Here is a 21554-nt window from a genome sequence, read left to right as displayed (position 1 = left end):
GAGGCTGCAGGGGAGAATAGTCTGTACGACAGACAGTGCAACCTTTTGCGTTCGTGGCATCCCCTATGGTCGGAACTTTGAAAATGATTTTGGATGAGAGCTCTATATAGAGGCCTCAACGGAGAAACGTGCGATTACAATTTGGGGATGATTGGATGTTGCATTCATAATATATGGTGTTTCCCTACCCACAACAATGCTTTGAAAGCAAAGTAGTAGTAGTAGTAGTAGACATTGTCACATGACTCACAAGACCTGACTAAGCTAGTCTAACCTTTGTATCACTTTTGGGCCCTGTGTGCAGTGTGTGGGTGTAAGTGAAAACACTTTTGGCCCTGCGTTTAGTGGCCCTTCAATACGCGTTTCAAATGTGGTGCAGAGCAGATGCTGTGTTCGCGATAAGTGGCATTTCTTTTTGCAAAACATACCCCTTCCGTAAACTTTGGAAGCCAATTAAAAGTAGCTCTGAAGTCCAAACCGTGTGGGTGGTTTAAGAGTTAAGGCCACGAGGTTGTAGCGGCCTGTTATAGTGCCATGGTGAGGCAGATTTAAAAAATGTGCTGTGGAGGTTCTTCCTTGCCCTACTGGGAGTGTAGTTCAGCTGTACCCGAGATTAGCTGCTCATAGTCAGACGGAGAGACGGAGGCGTACAGGAGGGGAAAACCTGATCCCCACTCCGCCTGGTGGAGATAATACGAGAGGGAGAAAGTAGAGGTGAAAGAGCTACTTAGAGCAAACCTCCCTTGGAATAAATTCACACACGCACGTGTGCAAAAGTGAGACCCAATTATCAGTTGAGAGAGGGAGATATAGAATGATGGATGAAGAGTGTGTTATCACTTTTCTACTATCACCTGCTGGCATTCTGTCTGCTAACCACACCATCTGCTGTCACTCCTTCGCATGCTGTGTCCCGTTCCTGTCATGGATGTTGTTTCTTGTCTGTAGATAAAACTTGCATGTGATTAACAACTATTCCATTCTATTCTGCTGTATTCTCCTTTCCTCTTTTCCTCTTTTCCATATCGTGGCTGTCGTGTGGAAAGCTTTTAAAAATGGGATACTACAAGAAATGGGATTTTATTATTTATTTTTAATTGCAAAAATGGACGATCTACAAGCTCACAACATGAAGCCATGCCATGCGACGTGTTGTGAGCTTGTAGATCTGCTATTTTCCCCTACTTATGAATGAAACTGGCAGGGAATTGGTTTAAAAAAAACGTTGAAATATAGTGGAGATTTCTGACCGACAGAGACGGTATGTTTTGCTCTGCTTTTCCAGCCTGCCGCCCATTGTCAGAGAGAGGGAGAGAGAGAGAGAGACTGTAGAGATGAATGACATGTCAGTACTGAACAGAAGGGGTGTGGGTGGTGAAGTCACAAGGGAGAGAGCATGACAGAGTGAGAGACGGAGAGGGAGTCTTTCAAGTCACAGGGTGGCTGATATCAACTGGAGCCCAAGCGATGTATTGGTCCGACTACATGGCCGGGTCTTGGCAGTTTTGCAGACAGTGTGTCGGCGTGCTGAAACCACTTTCAACTTCTCTGTCCCTATAATTTGAGCATCTGGGTGAAAATGTTCAATTGTTTTTAAAAACATTAAAAAAATTGCCGATCTGGCCCAGACGGTTAGCTCAACCGTCTGGGCACAGGGGCTGCCAAGCCAGCCGGAACGGCGTGCCGTGGGTTCGACTCCCGAGCCTGAGTCATAAAAAGCCCCAAAAACAAAAATATATATACAGTATAAAATAATCTAGAAGCTTACAAACGCGTCCCAACGCAGCGAGTTGTGAGTTTGTGGATGTGGATATGGAATGAATACAGTTAGTTCTGGTACTGTTCTCCACTTTAATATTATTTTCTCACTTTTTTTGAGTTTTGACCAAATCGTTCAAAATCGGTAAGACTCCAAAATCTGGTTCACTTCCTCAACCACACGCCACACACACACACACACACACACACACACACACACACACACACACACACACACACAGAAGAGGACATTTATGTAACATATAGACATTTATAGAACACACGGAATGTAAATTACGGAATTTAACAGTCCATTTGTAATGCCAGGCTTTTATGTAAGTAACCACAATCACTGAGCTACAGTACCATATTACTCCAGATACTGTGAAGAGGGAAAGAAAGACTGAAAGTCTGAAATTCTTCAAATATTCGTCATTCGTCATTGTGTAATCTAATAGGGTCAAAGGAATGTTGTCGGCACGCTATGCCTCTGACTGACCATTTCTTGTTCTCCTTCCAGTTGGCTGCTGTTTATGTGGGTGCATAAGCAGGAACCAAAGCTCATTATTACAATAGTGCTTGTCACTCTTGGTCAAGAGCGTTGGCCTAAATCCTAAAATTGAAAATGTGTACTTCAAAGACTCTCTCTTATCACAATTCAATTACAAATCAATTATAATCATTTCATGTTTTAAAGCTTTGAGACACGACCTCAACCCTGGTCAAACATGTATCACAAGATTGAGAAATCTCCCAAACTAATATTTTACATTGACACGGGTTGGGGAATGTATTCTAAATTGATATGAACGAATAGTCCAAAAATGGCTATAAAATCTAGATGCTTGATTCATTGTGGAAAATATGCCAGACAGAACGTTCATGTTGTTTAGCTGGGAAGTGTGGAGCAGGGTCATAAAAACACTTAAAGGCTGTCAAACTAACTCCAGAAACATGGAGCTCTAGTAGTCTACAGGCCTTCGTTGGTTTAAGGAAAAGAAAACTGAATGCATCTGCGCATCTATGTATCAGTGGTCTGTCTTGAGTACGAGTATGTGACTTATTAGTACCAGTAGGGGGCGCCAGAAACAGAGAGAGGGATATTGCTGTGCCTGCTGCCTGCTAATGAGAGAGAGAGAGAGAGAGAGAGAGAGAGAGAGAGATGGGGGGGGGGGATCTAGAATAACTAGAACTAAAAAACACCCGACATATCCTCTGTTATGTATGTACTCTCACTCACACAACTTCATATACATTTACAAATATTCACAATATAAAAAACATCAACAATGGGAAGTGAACAACGACCGATAATTTAAGCTTTATTGAATACATACATGACTAGGGACAAAGGCAAGCATATGAGAAGTGTAGTTTGGTGAATTGTTACTCAAGATTCCAATACCTACTACCTCATTAGTAAAGGCACTATAAGACTCCAGATTTGACTAAATATGTTTGGTTGAAGCCTCAGGGCATATGCAATTTGTTCCATCATGGTGAATGTCCCATATTTTTTCCACCCAAATACTATTATGTTGTTGGATCTGGTTTTAGCCATTTAATCGTAATGCATTTGTATGCCGCTGTAAGCCACAGTTGTGGCTCTACCCTCCAGTAACACTCCCAACAACATTACCATGGGATCCTCCGGGATATATTTTGACCGAAAACTTCTTTCAGTGCTTCACATATCTCCCTCCAGAATGGTCTCAATTTGAGGCATGTCCAGAATATAAGAGTATGATTCCCAATATGTGCAGCCTCCACAACCCGCCTCCAGCATCTATTGAAAACTGAACTTTTGAACAAATTTTACTTCTAGCTGGAAAGTACAACAATATATAGGTCAGGCATTCTTTTCTGTGCGCGTTGGTGCAACACCACCCAGTATAATGCAACAGCCTGTTGGACTTGGCTCCCTCTGTCTAGCTGTGTTTGGTTCTTCCAGAGTTAAGTCAATTTGTTCTGCTTTGTCCGGTTAGTAATGTCCTGCACGCACGTCGCACGCACACACACACACACACGCACGCACACACACACACACACACACACACACACACACACACACACACACACGCTGCAATGTTGCATGGCATGATTTCATCTAGAAAGCCAATAACGAGTAGATAACGGGCCAGACAACTCTGTCAGGACTGACAAAGAACAGGCATGCACACACACACACACACACACACACACACACACACACACACACACACACACACACATACGTGTGCGCGCTCGCTCGCACACACACACACACACACACACACACACACACACACACACACACACACACGTGTGCGCGCTCGCTCGCACACACACACACACACACACACACACACAATGAGTATATAAATTTCATTGGCACATTATCTCTTTGTCTGATGGGTGTTCTCTGGTGGAGGGGGGGGGGGTGGGGGGCTATTATCATGACCTTCTGTAAGGAAAATCCACCTTATCTGGAGGCAGAAGAAAGGGTCACATCGTTCTATTGATGTTCTATAATGCTCTACGTTCTGTTCTATTCTGCTCTGGCCCGCGCTTCGCTCCAATAGCGCTTGTGTGATCAACAAGGTTTTGATCACACCAGCTCATGTTGATTGATCACAGGGTTTTTTGATCACGAACAACGTTGATTGATCAGAAAAGAGGGGGAAGCAGAGGGACACGGGGCGCATGAGAGAGAGAGGGGGGGAGGGGGGGGGGGGGGGGTGTTGTTGCCTCCGGAGCCGCTGGAGTCTGGCAGCAGAGCAGTGGTGCTTGTGCTCTGATTTTTTTTTCTTTTTACTGAACCACTTGAAACCCAGCATGCGTATTCTGGCTCAGAGGGTGGGCATTCAGCACAACAAAAAGTGGCAGATCTACAAGCTCTTGGCACAGGAATGTAAGATGTAAAAAAAAAAAGCAGGCCAAGTACAGCTGGACTGTGGTTAAGTAAAAGAAGCAACACCACAATTTAAAACGATCTGTTAAAGGCATTTTACTTGAGTAAAAGTACAGCAGTATTGATTTTTTCCAAATTTTCTTAACCTTTTCCAAAACACAATGCGTCACATCACGCCATTGTTTATATAGTAGTAGAGTACAAAGCCTTTGAGATGTAGCGGAGTAGAGATAGAAATAATCAAGTAACAAAAGTGAATGATATGAATACAGTACTTCCACTGGCAGAGGTTAACGGAACAGGAGAAGAGAAGAGCGACAAAGGAGAGCAAGCTAACGAACATCTGCTGCTGTTTCCTCACACATTCACTGCTATTGACATACATCTACATCAGGGGTTCTCAACCTCTCGTCTACGTCTTATGGTCCTTTTATAGTGGTTTATGAAAGCTCACGGTCCTATGCTACATACATTAGCATTGGGTTGCCTGGCATTGAAGTAAACAACGTGAACATGTACTGTGAGCAATAGCGTATCCACTCGTTGTAAACGTCTTTGCATATGCCTTTATCTCGGATTCCTTTCCCTTAACCAAACAACTGACAACCGAGGTAACACAATGTCTTCTCCGAGTGAAAGTTACTACTACGGTCCATCACGACACACATCGTATGTGTACATAAGGTGGATCCTTCAAAATAAGGGTTTCACTGAAAAATGCTGGCAGTTAACAGATAATAATTATTTTATTGGTAGCTGGCAGTGAGTGTGCTAACCAGCCTAACCTACTTTCCTCCCTACATTCACATACCCTTTATTTATTTCATGTGTTTATTAGCTTGGCGCTCGCTCATTTACAATTAGTCTCCCACTCATCATCTGAGCACTGCTGAACTCATTTGCTTTATATGCTTGTCTCATATTGGGCTGTGTGGTTTATGCCTAATTGATACTTTGTCGTACATAGTAGCTGGTATTGTGCCAACATGTGTTCTCTCTCTGGCTAGTTCCCAGATTAAACTTCTCTTTCTCCTTCTCTCTTCCTCCCCGTTTCAGAATAGATACCTCGCGTTAATTGCCGTGTAAGTGCTGCTGTGCTACGAAACGCCACACAGATGCCAGTGAAGTGTGTGTGCAATGCAAAGTACAAACGTGCAAATCACTCTTCTCACTTTTAAAACAATACCATTGGATTGTCACATGAGAAGTATAGTGTCTAGTATAGTGTATAGATCTTGGATAATTTTCTCCACCAGGCCGAAGAGAGGGGGGGGGGGGTTGGGGTGGGTGGGTGTGTGTGTTGCAGATGTCAGAATGAAGTCAGAACAGTTCTTTGTCAGGCATGCCCAAATATGGAGTCTATTAACCCGAGCTAGAAAGCATGTTTACAGTTGTTGCACGTAATTTTGATGCGGTGTGACCATATATGGAGACGTGATGTCACAAGGCGTGACTATACACTATACAGGTATACGACTATCGTAACTAACAGACAGGAGATGCATGTTTTCATGGTAAATGTGACCTACAGTCGCAATCAAAACATACAGTAGGCCCGTTTTACTCAATTGTTTACAGACATTATCAATGTAAGGAAAACTAATAATGCAGCCCTGAAATACAGCAAATGACGCATCTAGTCTTTACATCAAGAGCTGAATCAATCACCTACAGAATAAATGCATATATATCTCCACTCCTATTATTATTATTATTACCATTACCAGTAAGACGAGGTTGCGTGCACGCGTCTGCCTCGTTGATGGCAGACTGCCGGGCGAGCGCTGTCGCTTTGGCATGGGGGGGTCAGATCAACATGGAATGAATTCTGTACTGGTCATATAAGGAGCATGTCTTGAGTGTACAGGGTTTGATGAGGGCCCAGGTATAGGGCCGGGCCTGTTGAGAACACTAGTTTTCGCCGGCGCGGCTGCACTAATAACTTAGGGGCAGGCTCGTCTAGAGTTTGAATGGACAGGTGGGCCTGTTGAGAACTCTAGTTTTCGCCGGCTCCGGGCACGGCTGCACTAATAACTGTCTATAGTTTGAAATTTGAATGGACAGGTATACGTCAAAAGGGAGACATCGAAGAGGAAGGATGGATGGGGAAGGATCAACATATGGAACAGGTTCTGACATATATCCATATATGGAGATCTAAGGGTCTGAGGTCAGATGTAGAGTTGCTGGACAATATTGATGACATCGGGGATCTCCATATGATGTCACGAGACCTGGGCACCATATATGGTGCCCGACCAACACACTGATGGTGCCCGACACACTGAGGGGAAATGCACGATTAGTTAACTGCAACCTGTGTGTGTAATAAGTATAGTAATACGTGTGTGTGTGTGTGTGTGTGTGTGTGTGTGTGTGTGTGTACAGTGCACACACGCATTAGAATTAGAAGGTTAAGTTAGCAGATATGACAGCAGACCTTTGGACTCAAGGAGGGTGTGGTTATTTTCTATGGGTTCAAAACGTGTTTAGCGGTGTGTGCACTGTGCAGCATAGTTTCCACAGTGTGTGTGTGTGTGTGTGTGTGTGTGTCTGTTTTAGTACGCTACACTATGTTCAGTTTTTTCGCTGAAAGAGGTGAACTTTTTCACCACACAGTGGAGGTTAATCCATGGTCACTTGATAAGTAAGAGGTAAGACAAATCATAATATTTTAAAAATGTTCATGTTCCAATTCATTTAATTCCAGTTCAAGGTAATTTTTTCAGCATCGACTGTCAAAACAATTCACAACATTGCCAGATTGAATTATTATACAACACAGTGCACACTGCATAACAATCATCCAGATACCAGAGACATGATTAGAATATTAACAGACAATAGTTCAATTAATATACAACTGGAAGAGTGTCCGTTGGGCACTCGCCTACTCGTCAATGATTGGAAATGCATGGCACACCCAGTTATGCAATGATTTTTTTTTTAATGCAGAATTTTGTTTGTCCGTATTCCTTTTCTGGCCATACAGTATATGGAGTTCTGTGATGACATGAGTATATGCCAGGGGTCTGCAACTTTTCTGACAAAGTGGCAGTTAAGGGCAAGATTGCGCATCATTGTGATGTCAGAACAGGCCAGTTCCATATACCGGTACTCTATGGAGTTCTAGGGGTGATCAGGTGTGATCAATTGACTAATTTGGGCCCTGTCCAGAGCCTGGACAGAGGCTATTGTGCTGGTTCTGTGGACAACTGGCTATACGATGGACTCGACATCAGGCACTGCACTCCCTGTGGAGGTGTGGAATGTGTGTGCCAAATGAGATGAGTACACTGTGTCATTGTCCTCTTCACTGTCCCTTATTCTATGGCATACAATAGTGAATAGGTATTCAACACATTCACACCAACACATCCCTCCCCACCCAAGGAGATTCTCTCCTCTTCTCCCTTCTCCCCTAGCTCCAGGCAGGGTGTTTTGTTCAGTAATTTTGCATTAAATTCAAACATGCATTTTTAATGAGTAACATGTAGTTTGTCACAATGTCAGAGAAAGTACACCTATTAGGCAATGTCAACCTGCACCGCAGGCAGTGAATGTGACTGTAAACCCACCCCAGCCCAGCCCTTTCATAGATTTGTCTTAATGCGTTCCCAACTGGTTATTCATTCATTCCTGTCAGTCATCTTCAACTAACCAGCAGTCCTAAGTAATAGTCATTACTGCTTCTTTATATATTCATGAGGCCTTTTGTCAGGCATTGAATCAATTATTGATGTGTTGTTGCGACCGCAAGATGCAGTTACATAACTATGAAATTGTGCATTTCCCGTCAGTCGGTTGCTTACGCCCCATTGGTCATGCCTCAGTCGTGACATCACATGATGTCATCAATATTAAGCCCATATATGGAGATCCCTGATGTAATCAATATTGCCCAGCAACTCTACATCTCACCTCAAACCCTTAGATATCTGTATGGAGCTGACCTGTTCTGACATTCCATATGTTGATCCTTCCCCATCCATCCATCCTTTTGAGTGATACCTGTCCATTTAACTCTAGACGGGCTTGCCCCAAAGGTATTAGTGCAGCCTGCCAGCCACGCCCGGCTCCCTCAGCTGGAACTTGTGTGTGTGTGTGTGTGTGTGTGTGTGTGCGTGCGCGCTAATAGTAAATTGAGGTTCTTAGGAAAATTGTTGCTTATCAATTCATTGTTAATCGTTTCATCCTGAATTTGACACACAATTAGGAGGAGATTGAACAGGCTTTTGAAACACAATGAGGAGGCCAATGGGATTTTGACACACAATTAACCCATTTAGGCCTGAGGCCGATTCTAAAAACGCCTCTAAATCCTGACCTAAGGTTTCTGAAAAACTTCAAATTACATTTTTGAATACTGTACATACTGTACAGAACCCAAATATGGGTTCCCGATCTGAGTGGGTAAAACACCAAAATGGGTTCCCGCCCAGAATGGGAGAAGAACAGGCAATTAACACAACGTGGATAAAGTACATTTACTTGAGCTCCTCTCTGCTATTTGGACAGGACAGTGCTTAACCCTGCAAGACCCACCGTTGCAACATTACAACCATTTATACTTCAATGTATTCATTAAAAAAAAAATTCTCTGTTCCTTATTTGACCTAAGCATCAGCATTGATTTTCATTGTTTAGTCTTGCAATTCCATTGGTCATGATATTTGCATATAAATACCCCTCCCCACAGAGGCAGAAATTCACACAACTTCATCTTGCAGGGTTAACCCATTTGGGCGGGAACCCCTTTTGGTGTTTTAAACATTATGTTATAATTTAGCTATTAAAAAATAGCAGATCTACAAGCTCTTGTCAGACTTGTAGGTCTGCGATTTTTGAAAAATCGTTAAAATGTGCCTCAAATCTTTCAGAAAATTGTGATTTAGAAAACTTTTCTTTCTATTTTTACGTCAGGCCTGAATGCGTTAATGATGAGCCAAAGTGGATAGTCCTACGCAGTATGACGAGGCCAGGGGCCACATTTGAACATCACAAGACAAACTGGCTGAGCCGCCACGGTACCCTGAGGCTGAGAATGTGTAATGCAAGGGATACCGTTGCTAATGATGTTAGCATTTTGTCTGGGACCAGAAGAACATCCCAACAAAATGTGATCACAGTAAGATGCTCCGCTGGATGTTTAAACCAGTGCTTGTACTGCAGGTTACATCAGTTAAACACATTTTAAAATCCACCAGACCCCACCACCCCTTTTCTTTTGCCTTTGTCTTGGCAGCTCCTTATGCTAATTGGATAGTCTCAATGCATTTAATGTGTATCATTTAACCCATTCTGACCTGAGATCAGATTCATACAAGGTTTCCACGGGACACACACTGGTCTGATTAACCCATTCTGACCTGAGATCAGATTCTAAAAATGTCAGTCGTTCTTCGAATTTTTCAAAAATAGCAGACCTACAAGCTCGTATCGCGCCACTCGGTGGCGCGATATGAGCTTGTAGATCTGCTATTTTTCAATAGCTAAAGCATAACATGATGCCAACACCAAAATGGGTGCCCGGTCAGAATGGGTTAAATTACGTCATTGTCCATTTATTTGATAAATGGAACATGAGAACACAATGGATCGTGGAGGCAAGGAGGGGGATCTGCTGGCAGCTTATTGGTTGTTTCATTGTTTCAATCCATCCTTTAGCATTGGCTTTGGCATAGTCCACCATAATTTAGCTTTCGCCTGAGCAAGCACCCATAATTATCAAATGTGGTTAAATATGTCAACAAACACATTACCCATCTCTTCCTCTTAGCAAAGAATGTGGATGCATGCACGCGCACGCCACGCACGCACGCGTGCAGAGATTAAATAATGAGTCAGTGATTCATGAATGGAGGAGCTCAAGCACATGGCTTTGAAGGGTAGCAGATCTACAAGCTCTCAGTCAACATGTCATGCTGCAATGCGTTGTGGGCTTGTAGATAAACTATTTTGATTAAAAAAATATATATATCTTTCCTTTTTTTTCCCAAGTTAGAATATCGTGCCAACCGCAGTCAAGAGAAAGTGCACAGTGCACGCATACGTATAATTTATATACGTTGTACTTGATTACCAGTAATGAGCTTTTAAAAAGTTCTTTGGCTAACCGAGCTAATGGTAAACATCCATGGACATGACCGTTGACTGAACTCACAATTGCCTAGCTGTATAACCGATACTCACACTCCATCGTCGTTAGAAAATTGGTTAAATCAAGATAATTGCCAACGACTGAGAACAATGCTTTCCATAGAAGGGGGGGGATATAGGGTATTAACCCAATCTAGGCTAACGCTGTCCCCCAGGCCTCTGGCTTCTCCATCAACTACCTCGCACCACTCCACACTAGAGATGGAATTAGCTGCTACTATAGCCACTGTTTGTGATTTGCATTTGGCGATGCTGAAGAGTGTGTGTGTGTGTGTGTGTGTGTGTGTGTGTGTGTGTGCGTGCTGCCTATGTGCACATGTTCTGCTTCTCTGGGGTCTCCATGACACACTAAATGGTGGAAAATGGAGGTCAGGCTTTGATGTGTGCTTCCATGATCTGTGGTGAAGTGGTTGGAAAGTGACGCTCTGGCTTCACACTTCACGCACGCACGCGGCTAGTGGGATTGTAATGGACATCAACACATCACTGTCCACTTTATTCCATTGAGCTCCAATGTTGGGACAGTGGAACCTCTTTATTAGAAAACCTGTTTTAGATCTCAACATACAGTAATTTCCTAATTGTGGCAGCTCACCACACAGATAAGTGGTATTGGAATCTTTAGCCCAATATGCTGCCTGCACTTGCACAGTGGAAAGCGGTGGCTATGAGCTTGTATAGATCTGCTTTGTTTTCCAAATTTGGGTTAAACAGGGTCCAGCAGAGGGAAGCACACGCATCCCATCCTAACTAAAATGTACAGGTCCTGAACTATAATCATGTGTACATACATTAGAAGGAGGTAAGCTATTAGAATATCGTTTCGACCCTATAGCAGGTCTTCACCGGGTCAGGGATCTATTCTAAGCGGGCCCAGTAACTAATTGGGTCCTTTTCAGTACTGTTTGAGGATGCACACAAGCTCAGCCCAGTCGAAAATGATGGCTGTGTATAAATGCTCCCTTTCCCATTGAGAGAGCTAAGCAGCTATCGGGCTCCTCATCGCAGGACTCATAAACTTTATATCCTGGATAGTCACTGCTAATAGCTCTGTCCCATATCCGCTGACTCATGCTCTCTCCCTCGGGGAACAGAACTAGAATCTAGGCTTGGTGATTGGCCAATGGATCCTATATATCACTGATTGGTCTTTCCTACACCGATATTACGGTGGTTTTAACCAATCGGTGGTTTCAATCAGAACTAAGATGTTATACAAAGCTCTATCATCTGCACACTGATCTGCATATCATGCCACAAATCACCAATGGACATTCCATTACACACACACACACACACACACACACACACACACACACACACACACACACACACAGTATATCTTGAGAAAAGGCGGCCCTGGAGCGGCTCAGACAATTTAGGCCCTTAATATATTAACAGGGTACAAGTAAAAAGTGACAACGTTTCGATGTTTCAGTTACATCTTCGTCAGGTCATAGCCCGAGGGGGCAACACAGCAAGGTTTAACTACACACATGGTGCAGGGGGCAGGCCCTTAGTTAACCTGTCTCACAGCCAGCAATCATTAATTGTCTTCACCAGGCCGAAGGCCTAGGGGGAGAGTATGTTTTGCACTCCGTCCGTGTGTCCTTCCGTTTGTGTGTGTGTGTGTGTGTGTGTGTGTGTGTGTGTGTGTGTGTGTGTGTGTGTGTGTCCTTCCGTCCGTCTGTTACCAGCTAATCTCCGGCACTGTTGGCCCGATCCATGCCAAATTTAGCACACACACTCCCTGGATGCCAACGACAAACCTCTGCCCCAGTTATAGCGCCACCATGAGGCCGATTTAGGCAAAACACTTTTATATAGATTACTCGTTCATACATATTTTTTTACGTGGAACATTCAAGTGAGGAATTATCCAGATGAAAATTAAAGTGCATTTTAGACTATGAATATACAGACTATAAACACACAGATATAGGAAAGATAATACAAAAATAGATTATTTTTTTAGGAAACCTTAGTTCCTCGTTTAGGCCTAAATGAGGAACTGAAACTTTACTGTTTCCTCTAAATTTCCTTCAGATTTCCACAAGTGTCACCACCAGACCACCACTCGGGCTATTTCTGCTCTACATTGCTGCTGTCCTGCCCACCCTGGGGCCCTATTATTGTTTTATTGTTCTTTTATGTCCTTGGCCACTCACCCAGTTTTTTGGCCCCCAAAGCAGTCTAATTCCCAAACTAGGTTTGGTCTTCCGTCTCATATTTACAAAATGCTCAAAAAATATATATTTCATATGTACTTAAACTAAAAAAATATGAACTTGACATTTCTCTTTTAAACTAAACATTTTGTTCTATTTTGGTATTATCTTTCTTATAGCTGTGTATAGTCTGTATATTCATAGTCTAAGTAAGACTTTTAAGTCCTCAAAGACTGCTGCTGCTTCTTGCTGGCTGTTGTACTTGATGTATCAGAAGCATGACTAACGAGGTCGGAGATATGTACACCTGCAAACCAATTTGCCAACTCTTTTCCATGGACAACCGTGGAAATTAGCATATTATATGTGCGTTCTTCATAATGCCTGCTAAACCTGCAGAACGTTGCTCTGCGCAACCTTATGGATATGATTAGACTTGCGATTTTTAAAAACAAGATAATAATGTTAAACGGTTTCGGAACATGATGCCGTGATACTGACTCACCAAGCACACTGACTTGTAAAAGGGAGCCTTTGTTTGAATAGAGGCGATATTGCTATTAAATCAATTGTTTTAATGTTTCACCTCTGGCTATCTGGGTAAAACTCATAATATTCCCAAATACAAGAGGTAATGTTTTTCCTTGGCACGTAGGTCATCCATGCTGCCATTGATTTCACTGAGCTCTGTGCTGTGACCTTGTAAAAGATGGAGCGTGCTCATTTCTAATAATAATAGAGCTAAAACATCATTTATGCAGCTCTATTAAGCTATGAAATCTCTGTCTCTGCATGCAAACTCCATCTCAAAATGCATGCAATCCCCTCCAAAACACCCCCAGCCCTCATACCCCTCTGCGCTCTGACCCCTAGCGATCAGATCATGTGTCACTGGATTTCAATTACCACAAATCACAATCGTCCAAGCCTGTTGTAGGATATATATATGTCTTTACCTGATGAGGAAGCCTGTAGTCTACTTGAGTGTCAGTGTCACTAATTAACACATTTCAAGATTTAATTATCAAATTTTAGACCTTTGGATTTAGAACATGCAGAAGACAACAGACCCGCACACTGCCACTTTCTGGTTCAAGAGAAGGTTTGATTTAGAGCCTTTGGATTTAAAGCATATAAAAGCGACAAAATGAAAAGCACTGAACAGCAGGAGGAAAAAAAAGGGAGAACCGTATTGAAAATGGACTGCTGTGGTTTTGTCTCCTAATTAGATAACCGAACAATCAAGCAATCATTAGGTTACTGTACCATTATAAGTTCCTTTGCACAGCAGAGTGCAGAAGTAGAGCACAAATACCCGCAGGGGAAGATAAAAGCTAACTGATCAACAATCACTTTGGTCTGTTTTACCAAGATGGGCGGTAATTGATCTTAACACAGTTTTGAGTTAAAAAAAAATACAACAACAGACCCCCTTGCTCCCAGTGCTAACCTGAAATAACTTTAAACCCATGATTTGTCTTGTGCTTGGATGGAGCCCCAGGAGATGTCAGAAACCAGTTCTATGTCCACATCACATGACTGTCTTCTCCCCTCATATTATCCGTTCCTAAAAAGACTCTCTTATGTGTTGTTTCTCCTACAGTGTTGGTGGAAGAGAAGAGGAGTGAACCAGCAGAACATGTTTGAAGCCCAGCTTCTGTGGTAACTGACTAGAACATGCACTTCCTGGTCAGGAGTTCACCTCACACGTTCGACTCCTACACCTGTCAACTTTGAGAGCTACAATACCCACAAATCCTGCACACAAGCAAGAGGAGTGGACTCTCTGGTGTGACTGTAACCTTTTATCATTTTTAACTTTTTACACTACCGGTCCCATTGTTTACAGCTATTTGGTGGGCCAGACGTGATTTTTAATTTTCCAAGATCTTGCACTAAGAACTCTAATAAGAAACGACCACAAAACAAACAAAGGAAGAAAAAAGAAAAGAACTTTAGAGGACCAATATGGCCAACAACATGGCTGACCACCCACCAGGAAACTCTGTTGCCGAGGGCAACCATGAGGGGGATTTTGGCATCACCACGATGGAACTTAGGGACTTGATGGAGTTGAGGAGCGGCGAGGCTGTGGCCAAGATAACAGAGACCTACGGAGATGTCCATGGCATCTGCCGCCGGCTCAAGACCTCGCCTATTGAAGGTACGTCATGTGCACACACTACGGTTCAACAGCCACAGCAAAAAGCATTTTACACTGGTCCTCTCACAACTTACTCCTGTGAGCGCTTTAGGTGAAGATACATTGCATGTTGCAACTCGGTTCAATCTGTCATTATGAAACATAACTTGTCTTTTTTTACAACAGGGTAAATGGGCCATAACGGGTGCAGCTATAGCTAATGAGTGTGACACCATTTATTTACCAGACTCTGTCTAGAACAGAATGTGTCATCATGAGCCCCAGGACACACATCTGCATCTGCACGCACATTCGCACACACACACACACACACACACACACACACACACACACACACACACACACACACACACACGTATTACTATACTTATTATGGGGAAAATGCTATTTTTAAGCCGGAAAGCCAGAAATGGCAGATGTACAATTTCACAAGACGTCACAGCGCAACACATTGAACCAACCTAACTTCTAAATACCTAATCCTAATGCCATCGTAAGCCCAAAGCTAAAAAAAAAGATGTCTGTCTGGAGTCTGTGCACCAGAAAAATTGTCCTCACAATGTCAATTTCTCAGATTGTACTATACTTTTGGGGATATTTCACCATCACAGGTATAGACACACACACACACACACGCACACGCACACACACACACACACTCTTTTGCTCTCATACAGAACCATGGTTATACGGCTAGGTTGAGTGGGCAGGAAATGGCTGAAACCCATTCATGTTTCCTTCTTTTATGTGTCCCTATCTGACTTGTATTTCACATTTCTCCTCCCCCCTCACTTGCTGTCTCTCACTCTCTCTTTCTCTCTCTCTCTCATCCCCACCACATTGTGTAGCCCAGTCACCAGTCCATTCCAGGATTGAAATTAGTTCCAGCCCCTTCCCCTAATGGCACCATAGTTCATTGCTCTATTCCATTTAGTAATCAAGGGACAGCTGTAGTTGCATCCTCCACATGAGAAATTACTCATGTTAATGAAGGAAGCGTCATTCTGTTTTCAGTGTGGGCGGATGCGAGGGGATAATAGAAAAACATATTTTTTTCAAGTGAACCTGAAAAGGCTCCCTTTTCTGTTGCCCAAACACAAACAAAACCCTAATGACAGGCAAGATGATGGTCCGTCACAGTTGTCTCCGTGGAAAAACAAAGTAGACTTGATGACTTGGGTACATTATAAGAGAGACAAGAGAAGTAGTATGCACTCACATATAACAACAGTTATGTAGTTATACGCTGGTTTTAATCCTATTGACAGGCTGACAGCTGACCTTTTTAGTTATTTATTTATTTTAAAAGACTGCACTGGGCAAATAACAGTGTGTAAATCTACTAGGATTCATATAGTTGTAACGTGTTATTGACAGCCAGGCTTGCAGCTGCAATACAACACAATGACATCACACATGCTTGGCTGGTTTGGACCGGAAAAGATGGCATTACAGCAACAATGAATATAACCAGTGGTCGACAATAACAAAATTGAGTACTGTACTTCAGTTAATGTTTTGAGTAGGTACTGTGATTTTTTTATAGTAGCTACAGCTAAATCTGCCCTAACCGCAAAATATGTTTTTATTTCTTTTTGTTTAGATTAGCCAATAATTGTTTACCCCCTTTTCCTCCTCAATTGGCTGTCGTATCCTACTGGCTCACCTGCCAGTGAGGAGCCCCCACCAGGAGGATGTACTGTAGAGCCTTCGCTCTACTCCGAACACATGCCGATTGTGTTCGTGCTCGGGCCACAATTGTGGGCCAATTGTTTGGATTCGAACCACATCCTCCGTGGTGGTGGGCAGGTACTTTACCACTGTGCCACCCCCCGAGCGCCTATAAACATTGTTTAATTGAGCCGTTTTGTGATGTCCGAAAATGGTAGAATTCCATATCCAAACTCCCTAGAATACGAGATATATTTACTTTAGGACAGGGATGTCCAAATTAGGGGGCCAAATTAGAAAATATGAAACGCCCAAGGGCCCACTACATCTCCTACCTGTCATTGGACCATATTAAAGTCACTTACAAATGTATTTCAACAAGCTGTGAACCAAATGCAAATAACTCAGCCTGTTTTCAGCCTTATTTAATATTACCAAATGTAATCAGACGTGTAAAGTGTTTCTGTCTGCTTAGTTACCAAGAGGTTAACATTGATGATACAGTTACGTACTCTACAGTTAAGTAGAGTAGAGCTACAGTACATCTCTGTCATGTGCCTTACAATGTCTGGGCCCACATTAAACTAGAGTTCTCAAATCCTGACGGAGACGTTTTCTCGTTGTGGAACTGAATGTCCAATCTGCTCAGTTTAAAGCTTGTTGGACGGAATGGACGCGTGAGTTTGAGGACACCAAGCACATTGATGTAAAAATTGTGCCGTGGGACCGGACTTTGGACACCACTGCTTTAGGACGACAATAGTTCTATGTTAATTTCCTTTGTATGCATGCATCACAGTGGGAAAATACTATATATTCTGTGAACTTAAGCCGGTGAACTTAAAGAAGGTCCAAGTTCTAGCCTCATAGCGGGGATTCACTGAAGATTCCTCCCATTTGGTCCCATTGGCAGAGAGTATGCGGAAGCGGGAGAAAATAATCCGAAAAATTACCAGGGCCAATCAGTGACTGCGTTTCAACGGCTGTCTGTACAACAGTGAAAAGCAGCCTCTGATTGAACCAATCAGACACTGCTTTTTAATGTATATACGGCGACGTAACACTCATGCTGCAGTACTTTCAAAACAATTGGGTTGCAACAAGTTTAAAAGTTTACACAGAAATTATAAGTTATTTCAAATATAGACTCTGACATACTGTATATTCGACATATCTCGCTCACGTATAAAGTAGAAACTAAACAGACCTTGTTGTTTTTAGCGTGGTATCTTTCATGCATGAGAAGCAGGCTAGCGCTATGATTCTGGCCAAGCCAGGCTAGCTCCGTTTAGTTCAAGTAGAGCATAATTTATTCCATAGAAAAGAAAAAAAGGCAGGTACTTTTTGGCTGCAGTTCGGTGTATCTAACCTTGTTGATGCTTGTCTCGTTAAATCTGTGTCATGATCATGGCCGCTGCAAATGATGTCTTGTTAAATCTTTGTCACGATCATGGCCTCTGCCCTGTTTGTCCTGCCCATGTCACGTAACCTGTCCTGTGTAGTGAACCCCCGTTTTGCCCGGATGTGATAAAGGAGTATTTAACTCAAAATAGGACTTATATCCCTCACTGCCACAGTCTTATCAGTGCAGACCCTTAATTTGAAGGCCAACGGGTACCGGGCCATAGAGAAGTAAACAACGGCTCAACGTCACCCTGTAAAGTATGGCTCAGTCGAGACAGAAGAAGTGTGCCAAGTCGGAAGCAATAGAAAGAAGCTCATAATAATATACTTTCAAGCAATATAAAAAGAGGTACCCTAAATATACTGGGCTCAAGCATTCGACTCCCTCCCCAAACGTACACCAGCCCACTGACGGCCACCTGCAGGAGTGGAGCCTGGAGTATAAAACAAAGAGGACAATCGATATCCTTCCTCCATAGAGAAGAGAAGGCAGTGGACTGGTTGATTAGTAAACATTAAGCAGGGCGAGTGGATGCTGGGCATCCGTACTCTGGCACAACGAGGCCGAATTGTGACAGAAAATAACCTTAAACTACAAACGGAGGCAGACACACATGCACACACAGTCAGCCATGCCTCGACGCCAATTGCCAGCTGTGTCTCTTCCAGCCGAATGGCTGCAGCGCTCTGTGACACGTTGTTTAGCCCAGCATCCACTCGCCCTGCTTAATGTTTACTAATCAACCAGTCCACTGCCTTCTCTCTCTATGGAGGACAGATATCGATTGTCCTCTTTGTTTTATACTCTCCAGTCTCCACTCCTGCCTCCTGGCAGCCATGGTATCGCGCCTGAAATGGAGGAGCAAGCGAGCCATAATACCACTCCTGTGTGGAAAATGAACCTGTCTTGAGCTGTCTTGGGTCTGATTCGAAACTAATGTGTTTTTGCCGCTTCCACCGGCTGCTGTATACCGCAGGTTGCAGATTTTTGCCTCCCACATTTCCGCATAGATCAAAGTGGAAGGTGGCGAGTGTAAAGTGGAAGATTGTCATTTCATTCAGACCACTTGTTTCAGTGCAGGTACACTGCAGTGAAAGTCTTGCTCGCTAGAAACACATAGGTAAACTTCCAAAAGAAAAGCTTGGTATTTTATACTGTAGTGAAAGATAGGCTAGAGAGAGGAGAGATTACAGTATGTGCAAGAGAGTTTATTATCCTCTAGCTACAGTACATTTTCCCTTTCAAACAATGTCCCCATGGCCATCCAGGCCCTTATCAAACTCATTTAACAGGCTGCCCGTTCCATGTTGAGAAAGTAAGCTGGACAGTCCCAAAGCTGATGGAGAAATGAACCTTGTGACACAATTGTGCCAGCATCGATCTTGGTGTTTAGATGAGCTCAATGCTCTACTGTACCTCGAAATTGTATTCCATTGAGAAGCATTCAAAGATATGTTGAGGCCATGCTCCGAAGCCCAGCTGGACAGAAGAACAATGCACTAGAGGCAGCCATAAACATTTAGCTATACATTTTGAGGCCACACATCTTATAGTCTTAAAAAGATGATCCCACAAGTCTTGAGCATGAGGCAGGCACGGTGTCGGCTCCCTCTTTACATTTGTACTGTAGCAGACAATAGTTGCATAGTTATTCAAAACAAACCAAGAATACCAAAGAACGACTACAAAAAGCAAATAGACATCATTATGTCCAAAACTGTTAGTTTTCAGGATTCAAAGCACAAGCTCAAAACGCGCTTCGAGGTTGTGGATCTGCTACTTTTGATGCTTTTGGGTGACGCTGTAGTATGATCAAGTAGGACTTAATTTACGAAACAACAAAATGTTAAAATATGGACATAAGAGGTTTCTGCCCGACAGCAATATATAGTGACATACGTTTTTCAGTAAACTGTTAGGATTTGGAAGACATTTGTAGAATCAGCCTCAGGTCTTAACCCATTTTGGGCGGGAACCCCTTTTGGTGTCAGCATTATGTTATGCTTTAGCTATTTAAAAATAGCAGATCTACAAGCTCTGCTATTTTTCGTGAAAGTGTGGCGCAAATCTTTGAATATATATTTCAGAGCGAACGTTTAGAACTAATATATTGGCTTCTGGGGGGTCCCTGGAACTACATATTTTGAGATGGGGGTCCGTGGCCCAATAGAGATAATTCTGGCGTTCCTTGACATGAAAAAGGTTGAGCACCACTGACGTAGTTTTTCTCAAAAATGTTAGGATTTAGAAGACTTTTTTTTTTTTATCGACCTCAGTCCAAAATGGGTTAATGGGGGAAGAATAGAAAGCTCCTTGATGCTGTGTGTCCCATGAAGCTGCTTCACAATAGAGCATGCCATCCCAAAACTTTAAGATTAATACATGGAATTTGAAAAGTCTTGGTATAAAACATTCATTTTCAAAAGTTCTGCTCCGGAGGATGCCAGGGCCATTAGCCTATGAGCTTTATTAATTTATTTCATTTGTTTTCCGAATGAAAGGGGTGCCCATGGGATCCCATTGTAAATGTGTGAAAGTTTGAGTGGAAAAAGAAAACGGGCACATAAATGAATACAATTAAGAACTGTGTGTATTGGGGGGGGGGGGGGGGATGCTGGCTCTTGCGAAATATCACCAGCATGCATATTCAATTTAAAATGAAATGGAGTGTTCACTTCACACAGTGTAGGTTATATCATTACAAGAGCGGAATGCACATGCTAATGGTTCTGGGGCGAAAATGAAGAGAGGAGGGTCCACTGGTTTAACGATGGTTCTGATGTATTTTCTCTATTATTAAGGTTATTATAGCAGTCAAGTTGTATTGGGGAGGGGGGGGGGGGGGGGAGGCCAAAAAACGTTGAGAACCCCTGGTCTAGTATGTATAGTTTAGGATTTAGGAGACCGTGGGTACTGTATCACAAGCCTCAGGACCTTCTTTCAGCTGCACAGTGCACACGCCTGAAGTTGAGACGATGGCTTCCGTTTCCCATGTTGGCTACTTTCTGCTTTAAAGTCTGGATCTGCTTTGTAGTTTGGGATAGCTCACTAGTACTAGTAGATCACTCAATCGTTGTCTCTCCTGTTCTCTGTTGCCTGATCCAGTGGTCTTCAGGCATCATCTGTAAACTCTTATTTATATTTACAGTCTACAAGCTCTTAACGTAAATGGTCCAAAGCGCTTCACATAGATTGTGCATTACATTCACCAATTCACACACACACACACACACACACACACACACACACACACACACACACACACACACACACACACACACACACACACACACACATTCATACACCGATGGCGGAGGGAACCATGCAAGCCACCAACCT

At 42.9% G+C, this 21554-nt stretch overlaps 1 protein-coding gene across 1 annotated transcript in view; it reads left to right on the top strand.

Moving 5' to 3' along the window:
- atp2b4 (ATPase plasma membrane Ca2+ transporting 4) overlaps window positions 1-21554 on the top strand; it is a 114668-nt gene that overhangs the window by 25249 nt on the left and 67865 nt on the right. The window contains exon 2 of the mRNA XM_080786917.1: window positions 14579-15139. Within this exon, the coding sequence (XP_080643043.1) occupies window positions 14944-15139 (196 nt within the window). The 5' untranslated portion in view covers window positions 14579-14943. The remainder of the gene's footprint in view (window positions 1-14578; window positions 15140-21554) is intronic.

The sequence above is a fragment of the Protomyctophum bolini genome (genome assembly GCF_963924005.1).
Source record: "Protomyctophum bolini genome assembly, chromosome: 2".
Classification (NCBI taxonomy): domain Eukaryota; kingdom Metazoa; phylum Chordata; class Actinopteri; order Myctophiformes; family Myctophidae; genus Protomyctophum; species Protomyctophum bolini.
Note: the sequence above shows the minus strand (reverse complement) of the source record. Positions and strands in the feature narration are given on the sequence as shown.